The 20,858-nt window shown below is 45.8% G+C and overlaps 1 protein-coding gene across 1 annotated transcript in view; it reads right to left on the reverse strand.

The window, feature by feature from the left end:
• The window catches only part of WLS (Wnt ligand secretion mediator), a 70,851-nt gene extending 53,035 nt beyond the window's left edge, over nucleotides 1-17,816 (reverse strand). Inside the window, exon 1 of the mRNA XM_006125001.5 lies at nucleotides 17,525-17,816. Within this exon, the coding sequence (XP_006125063.2) occupies nucleotides 17,525-17,630 (106 nt within the window). The 5' untranslated portion in view covers nucleotides 17,631-17,816. The remainder of the gene's footprint in view (nucleotides 1-17,524) is intronic.
• Between the last annotated feature and the right edge of the window lie 3,042 nt (nucleotides 17,817-20,858).

Genomic DNA, 20,858 nt, shown 5'->3' on the forward strand with positions numbered 1-20,858 from the left:
TCTCAAATAAACCCACTTTGGTTTTACTCACAGGAACTATGTGGTTTACAGACATGATATAAAATCATAGAACACTAGAACTAGAAGAGACCTTGAGACGTCATCGAGTACAGTCTGCTGCCCTCATAGCAGGACGAAGCACGGTCTAGACCATGTCTGATGTCGTCTATCTAACCTGCTCTTAAATATCTCCAGAGATAGAGATTCCACAACCTCCCTAGGCAATTTACTCCAGTGTTTAATCACCCTGACAGGAAGTTTTCCTAAACCTCCCTTACTGCAATTTAAGCCCATTACTTCTTTTCCTATTATCAGAGGGCAAGGAGAACAATTGTTCTCCCTCTTTCTTTTAACACCCTTTTAGAGACTCGAAAACCGCTATCATATCCCCTCCGTCTTCTCCTTTCCAAAGTAAACAAGCCCAGTTCTTTCAGTCTTCATTCATAGCTCATGTTTTCTAGACCTTTAATCATTCTTGTTGCTCTTCTCTGGACACTCTCCAATTTCTTTGCATCTTTCTTGAAATGTGGTACCCAGAACTGGACACAATACTCCAGTTGAGGCCTACTCAGTGCAGAATAGAGCGGAAGAATGACTTCTCATGTCTTGCTCACAACACTCCTGTTAATGCATCTCAGAATCATGTTTGCTTTTTTTGCAACAGTGTCGCACTGATTCATATTTAGCTTGCAGTCCACTATGACCCCTAGATCCCTTTCAGCCATACTCCTTCCTAGACAGTCGCTTCCCATTCTGTATGTGTGAAAATAATTTTTCCTTCCTAAGTGGAGCAATTTGCATTTGTCCTTATTAAACTTTATCCTATTTACCTCAGACCAGTTCTACAGTTTGTCCAGATCATTTTGAATTATGACCCTATCCTCTAAAGCAGTTGCAACCCCTCCCAGCTTGGCGTCATCTGCGAAGCGTTCTCTCTATGCCATCATCTAAATCACTGATGAAGCAATGGGAAGGGGAAAAAGAGGAGGGGTTGGAACACCGTGTGAAGCCTGATGTCAGGCTCCTGTGGCATTTCAAAGCAGCAGTGCCCCATGGAGCCCAGGGTCAGATGAGGACTCAGAGTCCCCAGCTGAGGACTCTCAGTCTCCAGCTGATCCCAGGCTCCATGTGGCGCTGCCATTTTGAAATGCTGTGGGGAGCACAGGGTCAGCAGGGACTGCTTGAGACTCTTCAAAACGCGGAGGTGCCCTTATCGACTAATCGAATAGTTGATGCAAATTGTGTCGACTAGTCAATTAGCCAATTAATCTAAATTTACCACCCCTAATTTCAATCCAAAATTTAACCGTCACGTCTATTCCCATCCTACCAAGGGGCGGAGGGAGGGGGGAAATGACAGAGAGAGAGTCAGAGCGAGAGACCAAGAGAGAGCGTGTGAGGGTATAAAATCAGGGGGTCTAAAACTCACAGGCCCAAGGCCATCTACAACCAGAACACCCAGCCCCAGGAGCCTTGACATAATGGGGGGAGGGGAAGGGTTTTACCTTCCCCCCCTTGCACTCCTTTCCAAGGGATGCAGTCTCGAGGATTACCATGGGGGCTAGCATGGGACAGCAGCAGGGTTCAGGAACCCACGTGCACTCCCCACAGTAGTGGGAGCTATGGGGAAGTGGAATGAAGGGTAAGCCCCGAGGCTGTGACCCTTGCGGGGATAGGGTGCAATGGGAGGGGGGGGGGGGAGGGCAAGGCTGTGGCGGGAAGGGACTGGATTTGGGGGCCAGGATGGACATGCATGCCCCTGGCTGCCAGGACTCCCATACTGCATTGAGAAAATGCTCCAGCTATTGATGGCCCCAGATCGTGAGTTGAGACACTGGATATATAATCATAAATAGCCTCACCTTTTCTGAAGCACCTACTGCATTTCAAATTAACTATTAACCCTTGATCTCACACGATCAACAAGCCCTTTAGAAAATCTCAATTGCATTGTATCTATCCTGATTAAAGCTGGAAGCCTAGTGACCTCACATGGTATTCTCCCAAGCACCAACAACATTCTGCTTTTCTACTCAATTACCTCCTTCTGTGCAGAGCCACCACTACCCAATGAGCATGTACAATAGACTTCCGCATCATTACACTAACCCACAGCAGGATTGGAATAAACAAGCTAATTTATCAGGACCACGCTAGCTTTTCGTATTCTGAAAAATGTGTTGGTGGTTTTTTCAGTTATTTGCAGCAGTATCAAACTTACCATTTTTACCTCACTTCAAAAAGCCAAGGTATTGGCATAAACATGCCTATTATATTGACCAGACTTCTGGAGCTGGGGGTGGGGAGGTGGAGGCAGGAGACAGAGTGTGTGTAAAATCAGGGGGTCTAAAGCTCACAAGCCATCTACAACCGTGGGAGAGGGGGGCAATTTTTTCATTCAGTTAACATTTCCCAAAACTATGTGAAAATCCCCTTTCAATTACCAAACAGTAGACCTTATCTGGAAAGTTTCTATAATTCAAAAGTTACTGTATAAAAGAGACCACCCCCCCCCCCCCCCCCCATGTCCTGTATGTGTATGAAAGGCATTGCTTATTTTTACATTGTGGTAGGGCCTAGGAAACTCCTCTCCTCCTCTTCCAACAGTACACTGGCCACACGTCCTGATTTTTCCAGGACAGCCCTGAATTTAAATACTCTGTCCTGGTGCCCCATCAAGTAGTAAAATGTCCTGGAAAGCCCTGACAGATATTTCATTACTTGATGGGGACACTGGCTTGCAGGAAGAAGCAACCAAGAAATGGCGCTGCAGAAATACCATTGCTCCCCATGCAGCATAGCAACCTCCTCTTCCTTCCTCCAGCAGGGCACGTAGGCAGCTCCATTGGAGCTTTGCCAGCAAGCAGCCAGGCCGGCTTCCAGTGACATCCAGCCCCTCCCTCTCCCCCTCACCACGGAACCACCTCTACTGTGCAGGGTCCTGGTCCAGCAGCACCACCTCCTCCTCCTCCTCTGGGCTGCCTTGGAGCCGCGGCAGGAGCCACGTGGAGCCCAACTGGGGTGCTATGAGGCAAACTGCACTCAGGCTCAGCAGGTGCTGGGACTGGAGCAGAGGCCACCCACAGTGTTATTTTTAGTACTGTGGTCCAGGTCCCTGCATGTGGCCCTGGCTCCAGCTAGAGTTAAGCAGCAGCCACACAAGGCATGTTCTAGACAGGGTAACCTAACCAGAATGGGCCATGTGCAGCAGCTGGGGCTGGGCCTGCGGGGACTTCTGAGGCCAGACCTTGGTAATAAAAATAACACTGCAGCCCCAGCTCCAGACCCCGCAAACTGCTCTCCATGTCAGAGGCTACGTCTAGACTACATCCCTTTTTTGTAAAAGGGATGTAAATTAGACGTATCGCAATTGCTAATGATAAGCGGGAGGCACCAGGAAGGTGCAGGGGTACGGGAAGGTGCAGGTGCCAAGGGATTCTGGGGGTGAAGCAGAAGGGCAGATACATGGGGGTGGGGGGGGGGGGAGGGACAGGCACCAGAGGGCAGAGGAGAGAGGCAAAAACTGAAACAAATAAGTCATTAAGCACCTCTGCCATTTCCAAGTTTTCTGTTATTGTTTCTCCCTCTTCACTGAACAATGGACCGACCCTGTCCTTGGTCTTCCTCTTGCTTCTAATATTCATAGATGTTTTCTTGTTATCCTTTGTCTCTAGCTAGATTGAGCTTATTTTGTGCCTCTGCCTTTCTAATGTTGCCCCTGCATTCTTGTGGTGTTTGCTTATATTCATCCTTTTGTAATTTGACCTAGTTTCTACTTTTTACATGACTCCTTTTTGCTATTTAGATCATGTAAGCCAGTGGTCTCCAACCTTTTTATGTCCAAGATCACTTTTAAAATGTCAGAACAAGCCAAGATCTACCACCCCATCCTTCCCCCAAAACCCAACCCCCTCCTTGAAGCCCCGCCCTCTGTTCTCCTCCTCTCCATCAATTGCTATCCCCAGCCCTTATACACTCTCAGGGTATGGCTACACGGCCCTTCCCCCCCCCCCCATTCTGTCTAGACTGGGCCAAATGTCAGAAAAACCCGTTCTTTCAGAAGCCCCCTTGTTCCATGAGGAATAAGGAATACAGAGGGTACAGAAAGATCATGTTTGCTGTTTCACTAAAAAAAAAAAAAAAAAAAAAAAATGGAAGAACAAACTCATCCCTGGACACAAAAGAGTTTTTCTGGGATACCTCTGGAATCCCGGAAAAACTCCTGCAGTCTAGCCGTACCCTCACTGGGTTGAGACAGGATGTGTGGGCTTTGGGGTGGGAATGAGGGATTTGGGTGTGGGAAGGGGTGAGAAGTGCAAGGTCTTGGAGGGAATTTGGATGCAGGAGGAGGTGGAGAAGGGGATGCTGGCTCGGGGAGAGAGCTCCAGGATGGGGTTGGGGTACTGAGCAAGCCACATTCTTGTGGATGTGAGGGTGCAGGAGTTTAGGTTGGCGTATGTGAGGGGCTCTGGGCAGTGAGGTTGGGAGTAAGATGGGCAGTGTGTGATGGTGCAGATTTGCAGGTGTGTGATGGTGCAGGAGCGTTGTGGCAGGAGACTGAGGATGTGGAGCTGCAGGAGTTTGGGGATGTGAGAGGCTCAAGATAGGGGGTTCCAGTGTATGATAGGCTCAGATGTAGGTCTGGGGGAAAGGGGAGTGCAGGTGTGTTATGATGCTGCAGCCTGATGGGGGCTTGGCCCCAATTGGAGGTTTGTTGGCCAGGCTTCATTTTTAAATAAAATACTATGTGAAACACAAGTTTCAGCATTGTCTTTATTTATGAGAAGGGTGGGAGACCTGTTTTGAGTCAGGGGTCACTGACCCACAGAAAAGTCAGTTGGGGCCACACAAGTGAGATGCCAAAAAATAACTCCTCCAACCCCTCTCCCCCAACCTCACTAATGTCATCCCAACTGTGGTGGTGGGAGCAGAGGTCATGGTACTGGGGAAGAGTGCTAGTGGGTGCTGAGGCAGAGGACACTGTGCCAGTGGGGGGCAGGGGACAGTGTGACAGTGGGGACAAGGGTCAGGGGACAAGGTGCCAGTGGGTTCTGCTGCAGGGAACAGGAAGTCCCCAGCATGTGCCTCCTCTGGGGACTCCTTCCCCCTAGAGAAGGGAAGTCTGGTTGCGCGCCTCTTCTCAGGACCTAACCCTCCCCCCCCGCCAATGCGGAGGAGGGAAGCCCCAGCACGCACCTCCTCTGGGGACTCCTACCTCCCCCTCATCCTGTGCAGAGAGTCCCCGGCGTGCCACAGACCTGCTTTGTGGTACGACGCCGGCTGTTTGGGGGAGAGGGAGCAGCCTGTGCCCCTCCTCAAACCCTGGAAGTGGCACGCAGCTGCTGGACTTCGGTCCACCCTGGAGGAAGCTGGCACTACCTCCCTTGTTGCTGGAGGTAGGTAGTGGGGCTTCTTGGGGTGGGGAGAAATGGGGGAGGGTCCAAAACGCCTTGCGATCGACTGATCAGGGCTTCCCGATTGACCCATTGATCGCGATCGACGGGTTGGTGACCACGGATGTAAGATCTTGTTAAGCGAAGGTGGTCTCTTGCCATACTTTCTATCTTTCCTACGCAGCGGAACCATTGGAGCTGCTCTGCCCCCGGCTTCCCCGATTCAGCCGCTGCTAAAACTGACCAGCGGCTGACTTCAGGAAGCCCGAGGTAGAGCTGCTCTGCCTCGGGCTTCCTGGAGTCAGCCGCTGATCAGTATCAGCAGCGGCTGAATCGGGGACAGCTGGGGTAGAGCAGGTGGGGTGCTGCCAGGTTGGTCCAGATGCGCCGCTCCTCAGCGCTGTGGGACCAACCCAGCAGCCCCCCAGCTGCTCTGCCCCAGCTGCTGCTGAAACTGATCAGCGGCTGAGTCCAGGAAGCTGCTCTGCCTCGGGTTTCCTGGAGTCAGCCCCTGATCAGCTTCAGCAGCGGCTGACTTGGGGACACCTGGGGCAGAGCAGCTGGGGGGCTGCTGGGTTGGTCTCGCAGCACCGAGGGTCGGCGCTACCGGACCAACCCGGCAGCACTCCAGCTGCTCTGCTGCAGACATCCCAGATTCAGCCGCTGCTGAAACTGACCAGCAGTGGCTGAATCAGGGACGTCTGGGGGCAGAGCCAGACTATCGGAAGGGGGGGCTATGAGGGGTCTGGGATGGCATCCCCCCACCCCACCCCAGGCCCCTCATAGCCCCCCCTTCCGATAGTCCGGCATATTTGATAATCCGGCACTCCCTGGGTCCTAAAGGTGCCGGATTATCAGAAGTTTCCTGTACTACAAAGCAAGCTGAATCTTCAGCCAAGCACTCATTTGCCAGTTTTCAGATCAAATCAGAGTGTTTCATTCTACATCTACATCCCTGGAAATGGAGATCTGTAACAGTAGCAGTGACCCATATTTCTCATGCTATAGTATAAGTATTGATGTTTTGACAATAAATGTTTCCTAGGATTCTCAGTGGCAATTTGTATTTCTAGAAAAGTCACTCATACGTTACAGGATACCTCGAAAGGTCCAATACAAGGATATAGACATTAACTCTGCGTAGCTTAGGCCACTTCGCCACTTACTGGAGGATCAGTGCTCTGGCAGTCCATCTTTCAGGGGTTGATTTAGCAGGTCTAGTAAGGACTTACTAAATTGAATGCTGAGGACACTCCAGTCGGCACCAGTACACTAGGGATGTTAAATATTGGTTAGTTGAATAGTCGAGTATCCTCGTGAATTCTTATCGGTTAGTCGACTATTCTATCGTCCCGGGGGCAGAGCCAGCAGCCATTGTATCAGAGGCAGCAACGCGAGGTGCCAGGCGGGATCTGGTCTGTAAGGGGAGCCAGTTTAAAAGCCAGCTCCCCTTGTGGACCAGCTGCCTGTTGCCCTGTGCTCCTGCCTGTGATAAAGGGGCAGCAATGCATTGTGGCAGCAGCCCCTGTCTGGGGAAGGAGGGTCTGAGTTTCCAGACGTGACATGAGCCAGGACTGAACTGGGCTGTTGGCCAGCCTGCTAAAAAATTTACCGAAAATGCGTGTAGACTATAGCATTAACCAATAAGCTTTTGCTCATCAGTTATTCGACTACACTATTACATTCCTACGGTGCACTTTGCTATTGCAAGGAGTAATGGAAGTTGATGGGAGTGTTTTTCCCTGTCAGACTCCCACTGTGGAGATGGCACCAAGCTTGGCTAAAGGTACATCGACTCCAGCTATTTAATATAGCTGGAGTTGCATACCTTAAGCTGACCTTCCAGGGGTAGTGTAGACCTGGTTTCAGATACAGGCAGTCCGCGGGTTACATACAAGATAGGGTCTGTAAGTTTGTTCTTAAGTTGAATTTGTATGTAAGTCGGAACTGGTACATATTGTAGGGGAAACTCTAGCCAAACGTTTCTCCAGAGCTCAGTTTTATTTTCCCACACCTCACTTCCCTCAGTCCTTTATTCTCAAGCTGAGGTGTCTGCTGAGAAAAGCCGCTCCGCGTCTCCCTGGTCTGCTGGGGGGAAGCAGCTAGTGCGGGGTTGCCTCACCCCGTTTGTAAGTAGGGATCCGATGTAAGTCGGATCCACGTAACCCGGGGACTGCCTGTACTCCCAGACCTGCACATAGTAGCATGAGTATTTTACTCATTCCTTATCATTGGTTCAGGCAACAGTGGAATGCATGCATGGAGGCCTTTCGCTCTTTAGAGGCATTCCTGGGTTAACAGGAGAGACTTGCAAGAAGACAAGTGCTGTTTGTCAGGGAAAGACATCCGGTTAGAGTGTGAGTGAGTGTGAGTGAGTGTGAGTGACTTAAAAAGGCAGATCACTACCACTTTGTCTACACTGCTAATTGAATGGCAACGTTTTATTGTTCACTAGTGCTAAAGAAAAAAAAAACCCACACATTCTGAAAGAAAAGTTTTGCCAGAGCAAGTGACAGTGTAAAAGACTCATTTTTGGCAGGATTTTGTTCCTGTCCACAACACAAACCATACTTGCAGGGGATAGAAGTATTTTCCACAAAAGTGCAGACAAACAGCATTACTGCCAAACTTCTAAAAACTGTCTATTGGCTTTGTCTTCACTAGAGTTTGTTACACTTAAAACCAGACACAACTAAAACAGGAGAAACGATGCAAGTTGTTTTGACTTTACATAAGCTATGAAGCACAGAATGTGTCACCTAGCCCTTTCAGGTTAACTGTATCTTTCAAGATACAGTTAGGAGAGGATATGAAATATTATCTTGTAGAACTTACTGACTACTCCTCGATCCCTGCCCCCAAACACAGAAGTTTGTGTCTGGGAACTGTCAATTTCTGGCATGTTTGCCCATTCAACTACAGTAACAGTTCTTAAAAGAATAATTGAGTAGGCCTAAACTAAATAGACAAGACCTTTCGTTTCGGTTTTCTCATCAGCTCCCAAAATCCCTGCCAAGATTGCAGTCTGAAGGAATCTTTCAATACACAAAAGAGTCTATCAGTATTTGTGTCCACAGTACACCATGGGCCAATTCATCACAACTTGTCCATCGTTTTGGACTGTCCAACAACGGAAGAAAGTTAGGAATATAAAAATGTTTTGTACTGAAATTCAGAACCATTTTACTTTGGGGTCTGGCCACATACCCACACAAACAAGCACAGTGTTCTCCAGGGAGTAACAGTTTAGTCCTAAAAATGTAATACGTTCAGAGTAAAAAGAAAAGGAAATCTTAGAAACTCACCAGTAAGTAACAGAAGGAGGAGACACTTAGCTAATGAACTGGAATTGTTGATTACTGCTCAACTATTTATATCATGGGTTCCCAAACTGGGGGACGTGCCCGTGAAGAAATTCTGGGGACGGGGACGAGGTGACCCAGCCATACACACCCCGGTCAATCCCCCGGTCAATCCCACCCCAAGTTTTGCTGCTATTGGAGGGGGGGGGGGCATGAGAGTTTCTCAAAAATCAAAAAGGGGGCGTGATACCAAAAAGTTTGGGAACCACTGATTTATATCAATGACATTATGTAACTGGTTAAGTCTGCAAGTAACTGTTTTGACGGGAGCACATGGACTTTTCAGAATTTGCTGTTCCTCAACTAAGTGAAAGCAAGCAGTTAGATAGTCTCCTGTGAAAACACCAGCTCTCTCTTGCATACTGGAATGAAAGCCCCAATTTCTGTTGTATAAAAATAGTCACCTGCAAAATCAGAGGTTATAGGCCAGCTTTCAAGCCACAGCATTACTCCCACTCATTAACCTCCTTTTTTTAAAACAAGACAGACATATTTTGAACTCAAGTTTTGCCCCTGCCCCCTCCCTCCTAGCCAGACACCTACCCCCAGCTTGCTCCTGGTACCCTACTTTCCACCCAGATTCTGCACCACTATCCCTATCCCACTCGCTGGCAGCCCTGTTCCGCACACTGAACCCCTAATTTTTGGACCCACCCCAGAGACTAGGGGGACTCACAAAATCCACTAACTCTGAAACCCCAGACAAGTTAATCTGGCCTGATGCCTTGAACCTCGGTCCTCCCCCCCACCGTGGGGCTGGAGCACCAGAGGAGTGAAGTGTTTCAGCTGGGGACAACATAAGAGAAGGGTGGGTTTTGGCAGGGGATTGGGGGGGGGGGGGGGAATGGCAAGTGTAGCAGTGGGAGGGCGGAGGGGCTAGTGAACTTAGTGAGCAGGGGGCATAGCCCACTAATGTAATTGTAAAATTTGATTTTAGTGTCAAAATTAATGCAAAGAGCAGGAAGAGAATGTGTGCTTTTACTGAGGCTTTGCAAAAGGAATGTCCTTTTTGAAAGAAACATGACAATCCATACAACATTTTGCACCCAATGTAGTAGTGAGATAAATGTTGCTCATGGCGGGAAGTTGATATCACTGCACATATTCAACCAGAGAAACATCAGTTAGCTGTCTGCTCTGTAGCGTCCAGTGCTTCAATGAAGAATTTTATTATAAAAGATTATTATTAAAATGGAGCTTGTGGCAAAGGAAATAGTAATTGCATATCATACTATAACAGTTTCAGATCTTTAGATTGTACCACTATGCTAATTTCTACATTGTTTGAACCTAAATTTTCAGCAGCACAAACAAGAAGTGAACCAATTGTGAAAAACATGCTTGTTCCAGAAACTCAAAAGGAACAGGTATTAGGCAAAACTTCACGTCTCACTGTTATGGTTGATTCATCAAACTACAAAGATCAAAAGTTTGTTCCTATCATCTTAGTAAGATATTTTCATGAAAGTACTGGAGCTAATGTGAAAATTCTTGAACTTGAAGTCCTGCCAGGTGAGACAAGTGACCAATTAAATGATATTTTCTCTGTTCTGAGCTGCACCCTTTACTTCCAGCCATGTGCCCATCTCCACCTTGGAAGTACTACCCCAGGGATGCAGGTGGACATAGCTAAAGGGGCTCAGGGTAACATACACTGCTTGTTATGGCAGAAAATATGGTCACCGTAGGAGCCAGGCCAATAGGAAGATTTCCCTCACACAAATATTTAAAATAGAGCAATCCAGACTCAATGAAGCAGGAGTACTGAGTTAAAAATTACATATTAGGGATGTTAAATTTCAAGTAATTGACTAATCAAATCAAGCTCCATGCAGCAGCGCTGCACAGAGCCCAGGGTCACCAGGGGAATCCCAATTGCTCCCGGGCTCCATGTAGCATTGCCGCTGCTTTGAAATACCGTGTGCAGCCTGGGGACACCCAGCTGGCCCCAGGCTGCAAGTGGCACTGCCACTTTGAAGTATCCCATTCTCTCCCTGCCTGTCCTGTCTTTGCTGCCTCTAAGAGGCAACAAGGGGGAGACGTGACTAGGCGACTTGACTATCCAATCAGCATTTGCTTATCGGACAATCGTCTAGTCATTCACATCCCTATTACATATCAACACAAATTATCACAATCATATGGCAATGTACAGATATGCTCTAGAGCAGTGGTCCCCAAAACGGTGTGCCAAGTGCTTGGGGCTGGCCTGGCCCTGGACACATGGTGCATGCATGGTGCCAGAGCCGGCCCCGCCCCCAGGCACACAGCCATTGGGGGGCCCCGCCCCCTGGCGCCCGGCAACCTCCAATGGTTAGGGACCACTGCTCTAGAGCCTGCCTGCATAATATGCTGCCACTGCACTTGCCATGCAAACGGAACTCTCTAGGGATGCAACTATGTTCTATCTGTACATAAAAGATAGGCACCTTTATAAAATATTTTGTAGCACCTTGTTATCTAAGACCTCATACAAATACAACTTCCTGTAAAATATTCACTCAGATTCCATAAAACAGAAAAAATTGTAATTTTTTGTTGTTGTTAAAAGAAGTTTACTGCATATATAATTTCCCCTCCACTCCAGGTGCACATGAGACAGTCAATAATTCTCCCAATTGACTATGGTGAAGATTGCTTGAGCTTGGAAACTGGTTGTTTGTGTTATTTTTTCAAAACTCTTCAATCCTGCATTGGCTGTTCAGTAGAGCACACAGTACTCTCAGGAGACCAATTTTAGTAACTATTCAAAGACCCAGTGTCTGCTCGACCTGCTGGGATGGGAAGGGAAGGTAACCAACAAAGTGGTGATACAACACCTTATGGCTGTGTCTACATTGGCACCCCTTTCCGGAAAAGGGATGCTAATGAGACACTTCGGAATTGCAAATCCGCGGGGGATTCCTACTTGAAAGTAGGAATAAGGGATCTTCCGGAAAAGGCTTTATTTTCCAGAAAATCGCGTCTAGACTGGCGCTTTTCTCCGGCATAACCCCGAGCCGGAGAAAAGCGGCAGCCATGTAAATGCAAATGCCGCAGGGGATATTTAAATCCCCCGCGGATTTGCAATTCCGAAGTGTCTCATTGGCACCCCTTTCCGGAAAAGGGATGCCAATGTAGACACAGACTATCTGAAAAGGCGAAGGGAGGTGGGCAAAGCTTCTGTGAAGCAACAACATTCAAAATGCTCAACGCCTTCTAGAATACATATGATCAGACTTACACTTGTGCAGAAACCAGAGCAAAGATGGGAAGAGGAAGTGGTAGCTTATATAGACCCTGGAACTGCCTACAGCCAGTTTAGCCCCCATCACCTTGCTCACATCCCTCCCAAACGGTGAACAGCACCTGTGCCAACAGACAGCGTAAGCTCAGTGTCAGCAGGCAGGGGTTAGAGACCCGGGAGGAGGACCTTCCTCTGCATCATGGGACACAGGTCACTTGCCGGTTTAAACTAGTGTAAATTATGGATTCTCTAACTTGAAATTTTTAAATCGTGGTCTGAAGATTTCAATAACTCAGCCAGAGGTTAGGAGTCCATTACAGGAGCGGGTGAGTGAGGTTTTGCCGCCTGCGCCATGCAGGAGGTAGGACAAGCTGGTCAGAATAAGGCTGGAAGGGGCCAAAGACTAGGAGAGCTTCCTACACTATGGAATCTAGCCTCCATACAGTAGTTTCTCAGGCTACGTCTACACTATGGGGCTTTATTGGAAAACAGTAGACAAATTGTGCTCCGCAATTTGCGTATCTTTTTCCAATAGTTTTTTCGGAAGAGGTTTTTCTGAAATTTGGCCTGTCTACATTGGACCAAATTTCAGAAAAAAAACCCTCTTTCACAGGTGCCCTTCAGAAGACAGGGCTTCTGAAAGAGCACGCCTGCTCTTTTTTTTTGGCAGAAGAGTAGATGCGTTCCCTGGACACGACGGAGTTTTTCCAGGATCCCTCTGGGATCCCAGAATAACCCCATAGTCTAGACATAGCCTCAGACTCGGTCATCGTTGTTGACCTTAGTGGCTGATTGTCTTCACAAAATATCCGTTTGTTAACACTGACTGGCCATACTACACACCTGACCTGCACTTCTACCGTGTAAAACAGCTGTCTTCGTATTTACAGGAGGGTGTCTTCATGCTCTTCAATCAGTTATAATTATGTGCACAATAACTAGAAGAAAGAGCTACACCTAAATCAATCAACTGTTAGCACATAGCTTAGCAGAACTCCATGGGAGATGTTGCCAGTCTGAAGACCAGCTTGTACAGTTTTCAAATGATTCAAATTGCCAGGAGTCAACATTTCATACCATAGGTATGACAGAATTAAAAATCTCCCTTCTCCAGGCTATTTATTCTTCCCTGCTTCAGGAGAAGGTCCCATTGACTTCAGCAAGAATTAAGCCTTGGTAGAGATGTTACTCCTTACTTCAGTCATACATATGATTCCATGTGAGTACCCATACAAGACCTGCTTCCTAAACAGAATGCCTTTTACATTTTAGGTATCAATACCATTTAGTGTCCAAAACTAGACTGAGAAGATCCACACAGTCTCAGAACATACAACTTCATTGTAGTTGCTAAACCAACTTCAGAGCTGGGCAACCGGAGACCTGCAGCTGGTGGCCAAGCACCCAGCTCTGAAAGCAGCTGTGCTGCTGCTGGCAGGAAAAAGAAAGGGTGGCAATACCATGCCACATCATCCTTATTTCTTGGCTGTTGTTGGTGGCAGCCTTCAGAACTGGGCTCCTGGCCAACAGCTGCTACCAGTCACTGCCCCACTCTGAAGGCAGCAAGGATGCCAGCAGCAGTGCCAAAGGGTAGCAGTTCTACAATTCCCCCTACAATAAGTATGCAGTCTCCCCTGCCCCCCAACACACACATTCCCCTCCCTTTTCAGTCAGGACAGATATACTTACACCACTGTGAAATTTCAAATTTAAAGTAGCTGAAGTCATTACCCTTATGATTTTTAAAATTCTAGAACTGTGAAATTGACCAAAATGGACTATGAATACTGAGGCCCGGACAGACTAAAAATAAAAGTTTTTTCCTATGCTAGGCTTAATCAAAGCACACCAAAGTCACCATTTCAGGTGCATCTACAGCTACCATCCCTGCCAGTACTGCAGTAATTTCATGTGAAAGACCAAGGTTCTGCAGTGTGAATTTACCAGTCCTGTCACAGCCATGAGTAGTTTGACTAATCTATGGCAGTGGATCCTCTTTTTAAGTCTCAAGCTATTTTGTAAGAAAGATCCTGCTGTGGACCCATTTTTTGCCCAAACTCCACTGGGAGAATTTCCATTCTCTGAACCAAGTGGAAGGATTGTGTGAATCACTGACACTCCAGAGACCATAACTTGAGAGACATTGGGCCACTGAGGCTACATCTACACTATGAGTTTTCTTGGCAAAAAATATGCTAATAAGGGACTCATTTGCATGAGTCAATCTCATTTGCATATCTTCTGGCGATCCGTTTTTGTACTGTGGTTTTTGTGCAAATCCCCCTTTTTCTGCCCCAAAAAAGGAGGTATAACCTCTTTTTCTGCAAGATGGGTATACCTCCTTTTTGGGGGCAGAAAAAGGGGTTTTTGCACAAAAATGCCCACATAGCTTGTTTTTGTGCAAAAACCCCAGTGCGAGAATGGATCGGCAGAACATATGCAAATGAGATTGTGACATGCAAATGAGTCTCATTAGCATATTTGTTGCTAAGAAAAGTAGTGTGGCCTGAGAGGGGAAGAAAAGCTGAGAAGATTTTTGCTGAACACTAAAGTAACATTTTAATTCAGGTGGCCCATCATAAATTTGCATCATGAGTACATTAGCAACATACCAGATCTGTAGGGCCACGCCCTGTTTACACATACAAATATACTTAAAAGAAAAAAAATAGTACACACAATATTTGCTCATACTTGCAATTGTTGACAGTCTATTAGAAACTGAGTTCATCAACATAAGCTACCCAGTCAATGACCGAACTGGAAGAATAGGAAGGAGAACCCTTTTAACTCTTTGTATATATCCAAAGAACACCACAAAGATAAGAAATTGTTTTAGGTGGTCCAACTTCAATTATGTTTGTAGCTTCCTTTATAAAGTTCACTAACAAATACTTAGGGTTTTTTACCCATACACAGAAGATATTGTTGCACTGAGGTAGTTTGAATTGGTGTTGCTTTGTTTTTAGAGCAGTCCCTGGTACACTGCATCCTCATTTATGAGAAGGCTACTGTGCAGGATTTGTTTGCCATCTTTGAATACCACCTCTTCTCCATCTCATCTCAGCAGGATTTTTTTTTCCAAAGAAATAACTGTGTCCACGACTTGCAAGTATCATGGTACATGGATTCTAACAAGTTCACTTTTCACTATTCTAAGTAATTTCAGCTTTAAAGCACTCTTCTGTTTCTCAAACCTGCTTTACAACTCAAATGAGGAATGCTGCTATACAGTCATCATATTTTCTAATAAAAGTTGAGCAAATCGACTAGAATAAACTTGAAAAAAGAATGCTATTGGATTCATATATTCACATATTTTAAGACCCAAAATAAATAAATAAATCCAAGAACATTAGGAGCATCAAGTCTGACTTTCTTGCATGATGCGGGCCATAGAATTTCACCTAATGGTGGAGGCATTTAACCCAGTGACTTGTGCTTAAGCCAAGGCAGAGCATTTGAAAGGTGAGTGTGGATCTTTAGCCCTTTCCCTAAGCTACCCTTTTGTGATTCAAGCACACAGCGTTGAAGTAATACCCACACCTTTCCAGGACTTCCTGTGTGATTGACCTTGTCCAAATCCATTAGCTTCTATGCCTCACTTCTGCATAAGCTGTAGAAAATCCTTTTGGAGAGCTGCAAGTAAAGTTCGTAAGACACTTGAGAATTCTCAAATGCAACTGTCCTAGAAACGTAAGCCGTTATTACATAGCAGGACACATGGATCAGCTCATAGGGATGTACATGGTTCATGGGCTATAAAAGCAACTCAGAAGGTGTGGTAAAAGTCAGGGTAGGGTAATAGCCACCCTTAAAATGATCCCATCTTTTACTTTAGGTTTTAATTATGGCTGGTCACAAATCCAACAGCAATCACCCATCAGCAAATTGTGTCTGTTTGATGTGAGAATGATGGTACTTAAGATTATCTGAGTCCTGAATAGCCCTACATAGAGATCTGTTGTGAACAAATACTTGTCTAGTTAGTGGGATAATTTTCACCTCATGGAAAGGGACAAAGTGGAAAGAATTTTAGGGGATTTAGTGGTTCACCTTGTTTGGGGCAAAGTCTGATCAGCAGATGCTGTCACCACCATCCAGAGATAATATGTATCTGGATGCTAGGGGATGTACAAGGAACTGACACTTGAGGCAGTAAAGCCACTAACAAAACTGCTTTCTTTGTAATTCATATCTTCAGGACTGCCCTAGCTCTTGGATCTCCCTCAGGTCTCCTCCCTCTCCTCTCTTGCCTCCCCCTTCCCCCCCCCACCAAAAAAAATAAATCAGGCATCATAGGCAAGATAAGGTAGGCAATAGGCAGGGAATAAAATATAGTAGTTGGGGAGAAGATTACAAGTTATGTTAGCTCTTCCATGAAGATTTTGTAATAGAACAATACACTTATCCCACTCGAGGCAAAATAAATAAGAACAAATCCGTGGCTCTGAAGTTTTACCCAGGAGAGTTTGCACAGGGAGAAAGCTTGGTGCTGCTGAAAAGCGTGGACCAGCTGGCTCCCACCAGAAAGCAAATGTTGGTTGCAAAGTGGCTAGGCTCTGGGAAGCTGCAGCTACAACGCTTCACTAACAAAGGGTGCAAGATCAGTTAATGGGACTTCTGGTGGGTTCCTATCACAGCAGCTTCCCCGAGTCTAGTATTTGAAAATGAGGAGGCACTGTCGAAGATAGCATCTCTGATCCGCAGGGTATTATCGAGGAGGTAAAGTGAAGGCAGTGATCACAATATTACACATTTGGGGAAAGGAGTGTTTCAAAAGCCCATAAGCAATAAACCGAAGAACTTTCCATAAGCCACAACAGTCTCAAGCATCAGAGAGGAGGTTCTCCCCACTTTCTGGGCGAGACGAAGGGAATGGGTGAGGGAAAACCATTAAAAACACAAAGCCAGGAGCAGAATTATTCATGCCCACCCAAAAGTCTCGTTCCAGCTCTCATTCCAACTCCCCTATTATGTTAGGAACGCCTCCCTCCAAACTCTTCCCCCCGCCTCCCCGGTCTGAAATACAGCCTAAAAGAAGAGATCGCTGAAGAATAAAGTAGACATTGATCCAAATACAAAACACCGCAAATCAGAGACAATAAAAACGTTCCTTTCCTCTGCTGGAGCAGCTCCCATTGATTTTTTTTTATTGGAGGAGATTAGATTTCCTCCTGCAGTCGATTCACAGAGAGAAATGGGCAGAAGGTAAAGGGGGGAGGAGGACAAAACAAAACTTTGTAACCCAACACTTCCATGCACGATCAGTCGCCATGCTTAAGATTTTCTCCCCCTTCCTCGTTCTTTAAGCAGACACTGAAAGTAGGCCAAAAAAAAAAAAAAAAAAAAAAAACTTTTCTCTGCCCCTTCTTTTCTGGTAGCCACTAGAGTGAAATGTGCACAAAGAGACCCGTGGAGCTGTGTTTTCTTAACTACAATAGCAGGACTAATTAGATCATAGAAGCAAGTCAGTGATACAGTAACAAGTAGCTAAACAAGACGACAAAGCGAAGGAGAAAGTTTGCACCTTTAACACTTACCAATCAGACCTCCCACTAGAAAGGCGATGACTTGGAAAATCAGCAAGATCCCTCCTACAATGCACAGCTTTTTGGTGCTCATGTTTTCTATAATTGCCCCAGCCATTTTTGCAGATTTCCGTCCCCCTTCTCTCTCTCTGCAAAACTTAAGGCTCTGAAAGTGCTGCAAGGATGGGAAGGAGGCAGACTCGACTCAGCACTGATTGTCCAGGCAAGCCCGGATCTGGCTCCCCCTCTGCTCAGAGCTGTGATTGTGGCCGGTGCTCGGCTGCATGTGGCTGCTTTAAAGAAGCAGGAAAGCGAATCACATGATACCTACCTCCTCCTCTTCCCCCTTCCCTCCCTGCCTGATCCATTCGGCAGCAGCAGATATTGGTGTCAGTCTCATACAGCAGCGGCTTGCCGCTTCAGCTGTGCGAAGAGCCAGAGCTGCCCGTTCAGGGGTTGCTGGTTGTATTTGTTTTCAGTAACACACACATCGGAGTTGGAGATGGAAGGGTTAGTCCACACAAGGATTGTCCTTTGGAGCGTGTTCTCCAGGTCCTTGCCCAGCGCAGATTTAAGGGTGAGGTGTGTACTAGCCTCGCAGGCTTTTTTCATCTTGCATTACAAACACAAAAGTGCTTTCAGTGCTAAGCATTATTCATTATTTTAATAATGTTATGTTCTCTCTTGGGACCTTTCAAAGCGGGTTTCAAAACACAATGTAGTGTAAATAAAGGATGCCCCAGTGGATCAGGGCTTTTAACACATCACTGAAATGCAAGTAAAGGACTTAATATATATGGCTGAAACAGTCACCTGGGGCGAAATGCAGACTTCCTTTAAGAGCAAACGTTGACACCACAAATGACTTTTAGATCCATCTGATACAGCAGGAAGACTTTAGATGAGTCATAATGTGAATTAAGCTGAAATTTAGCCAGGGCACCAAAGATCATACACATACACAAAACAAGTTCTTTAATGTCCAAAAGTAGTCAAAACAGTTGCTGGGCAAGATGAAGATAGCAGGACGTTTTGCATGATACTCAGTTTCTTCCCACTAATACCCCCATTCAATAAAGGCTCTCCCTCTTTGGTGTTGAGATACTCCACATGCTACAAGTCTATGCATGTCTCTTACTCCAATTAGTGCTACTTCAACCAAAGTACTTTCCCTTGGCTTAGTTCAATTCCTCCAGCCACTTAATTATTTTTGTTGCTGTCCTTTGAATTGCCTCCAAATTACAAAGTTTGGAGGTGCCCAGAGCTGAATGAAGCAGTCTAGCTGCAGTCTCACCAGTGCCACAGAAAGGGCTTATTACTAGCTGGTCTGTGACAGTTTGTTTGCTCACATGTTGCCACATCACAATCTAGAATTAATTCACTCTCTTCACCCCTGCCCTCATCAGTAGTTTTCAGCATTTCTGCTTTACAGTTATTTATGGAGTACTACTGGGACCACTGCTTAACGCTGATTTTTTAACATCTTGATATTTCTGAGATTAATAAACAGAACATTACCATTCACATATTAAACTAGTTTGGGAGGTGTTGAAAACATCTATAACAACATAAACAATACAAAAGGAACAGAAAAGCTAGGAATACGGGCAAGACATATCATAATGGGAGCCAGCTGAGCAAACATGCAAACAACCCATAAGAATAATATCCTGAAAATACATGAAATGGAGATAGCTGGGAAGCAGCAATAGCACAAGAGAACAATAGAGATGATAGGAAAATTAGGTAAGTGTTTGCACCGCAATATGGCAGGAAAAAACCCAAACACCTGTATTCACTTTTCTTTGGAACAAGGATCATATCTATGTGAGGGCACATCCACACTGCACAGAAGATTGACGCTGCTACGGTCGATCTTCCTGGGTTTGAATTAATGTGTATAGTGTAGTCCTGCTAGCTCAAACTCAAAAGGCACCCCCATCCGTGTCAGTACTACCACTCCTCATGAGGAGTAAGGGAAGCTGAAAAGAGCACTTCGTCCACCATTCCCTCTAAGCTCAGTGCTTGGGTGGCCACCCAGGAGAAATTCCTATGCCTCCTAGCTGATTAGCAGAGCACCCACAGGGGCAGCAGCTGCTAGCATGAGTTTCTACTGGTGGTGCACATCTGCACATGCCTCAGTGAATGTAACAATAGTTATTCTACACATGGACAGAAAAAAACAAAAGGAACACTGGTTTGCTCCTGTTGACCTGCCATCATGTGGATGACACGAAAACACAATGTAAGATATGTCGACTATAGCTATGTAATTTACGTAGCTAGAGTTGTGTATCTTACTTCGACCTTCCCATGTAGCGTAGACCAGGCCTGAGTGTGAACAGTGAGACCTTTGGTCATTCAATGATACACATAATAAACACCTCAAAACCAGAAACACAAGAAGTCAGAAAGAATTCTGAGAAAGACAATGAAACAGACTAAAAAAGGGTCCAGAAGGACTGACTTGTGGGGAATGATTGCAGTAAACTACATAGAGCGTGGCCAGTTTAGGTTAATTAATTCTTGACCCAAAGTTTCAGAGGCGTAGCCATGTTAGTCTATAACTGAAAAATCTTTAAAAACAATAGTCCTGCAGCACCTTAGAATCTAACAAAAATGTAGATAGTATCATGAGCTTTCATGGGCACAACCCCCTTTACTCCATTCATCTGAAAAAGTGAGCTGTGCCCACGAATGTTCACAAATAGGTGTAAAAATCAAGGTAGGAGGAACTATTGTTTTGGCTGGTCTAACCAGAGGTATTTTTTCATATACTTTTATTTTCCTTAACAGAAATATTCCATCCTCATGTAAGAATGTGTCCTCCCATTCAGATGTAGTTGCAGGATCATGGCTAAATCTCATCTTTGTACTGTTTTCTTTAATAAAGTAATCTGTTTTCTAACCAACATATTCACTCATTAAGGACGCAGCACTGGCAAATTGCTCATAATTAACTTGGAACTAGGCAAGATGGTATTGATGCAGATTATTCAGACAGCATTATGGTAGCAAGGGTACGTGGAAAAAAATAGAAGGGTGATTCTGGAAATCAGCCAATAATTTAGTAAGGAACTTCAGATTCACTTAGCATTGGATTGCCTTCTGTAGTGTCTTGGTGAGTGCCAGGTTAACAACCTGTCCATGCAAAAAATGCTTTGTGTTATGGAAACAAGCCATGTCTGTCACAGATTTGCAAATACAGTCATCAACTATGGAGAACCATGATCTGCTGGACGTAGTACTGGTGTAACAGCAATTCCAGCTGATGCTATGATGATGGAGAATCAAAGCCACAAAGAAGTTCTTCATCTGAAACAAAACAGTTTCACAGCTAAGATTA

This window comes from Pelodiscus sinensis, chromosome 9 (genome assembly GCF_052426305.1).
Source record: "Pelodiscus sinensis isolate ZL-2025 chromosome 9, ASM5242630v1, whole genome shotgun sequence".
NCBI classification, from domain to species: domain Eukaryota; kingdom Metazoa; phylum Chordata; order Testudines; family Trionychidae; genus Pelodiscus; species Pelodiscus sinensis.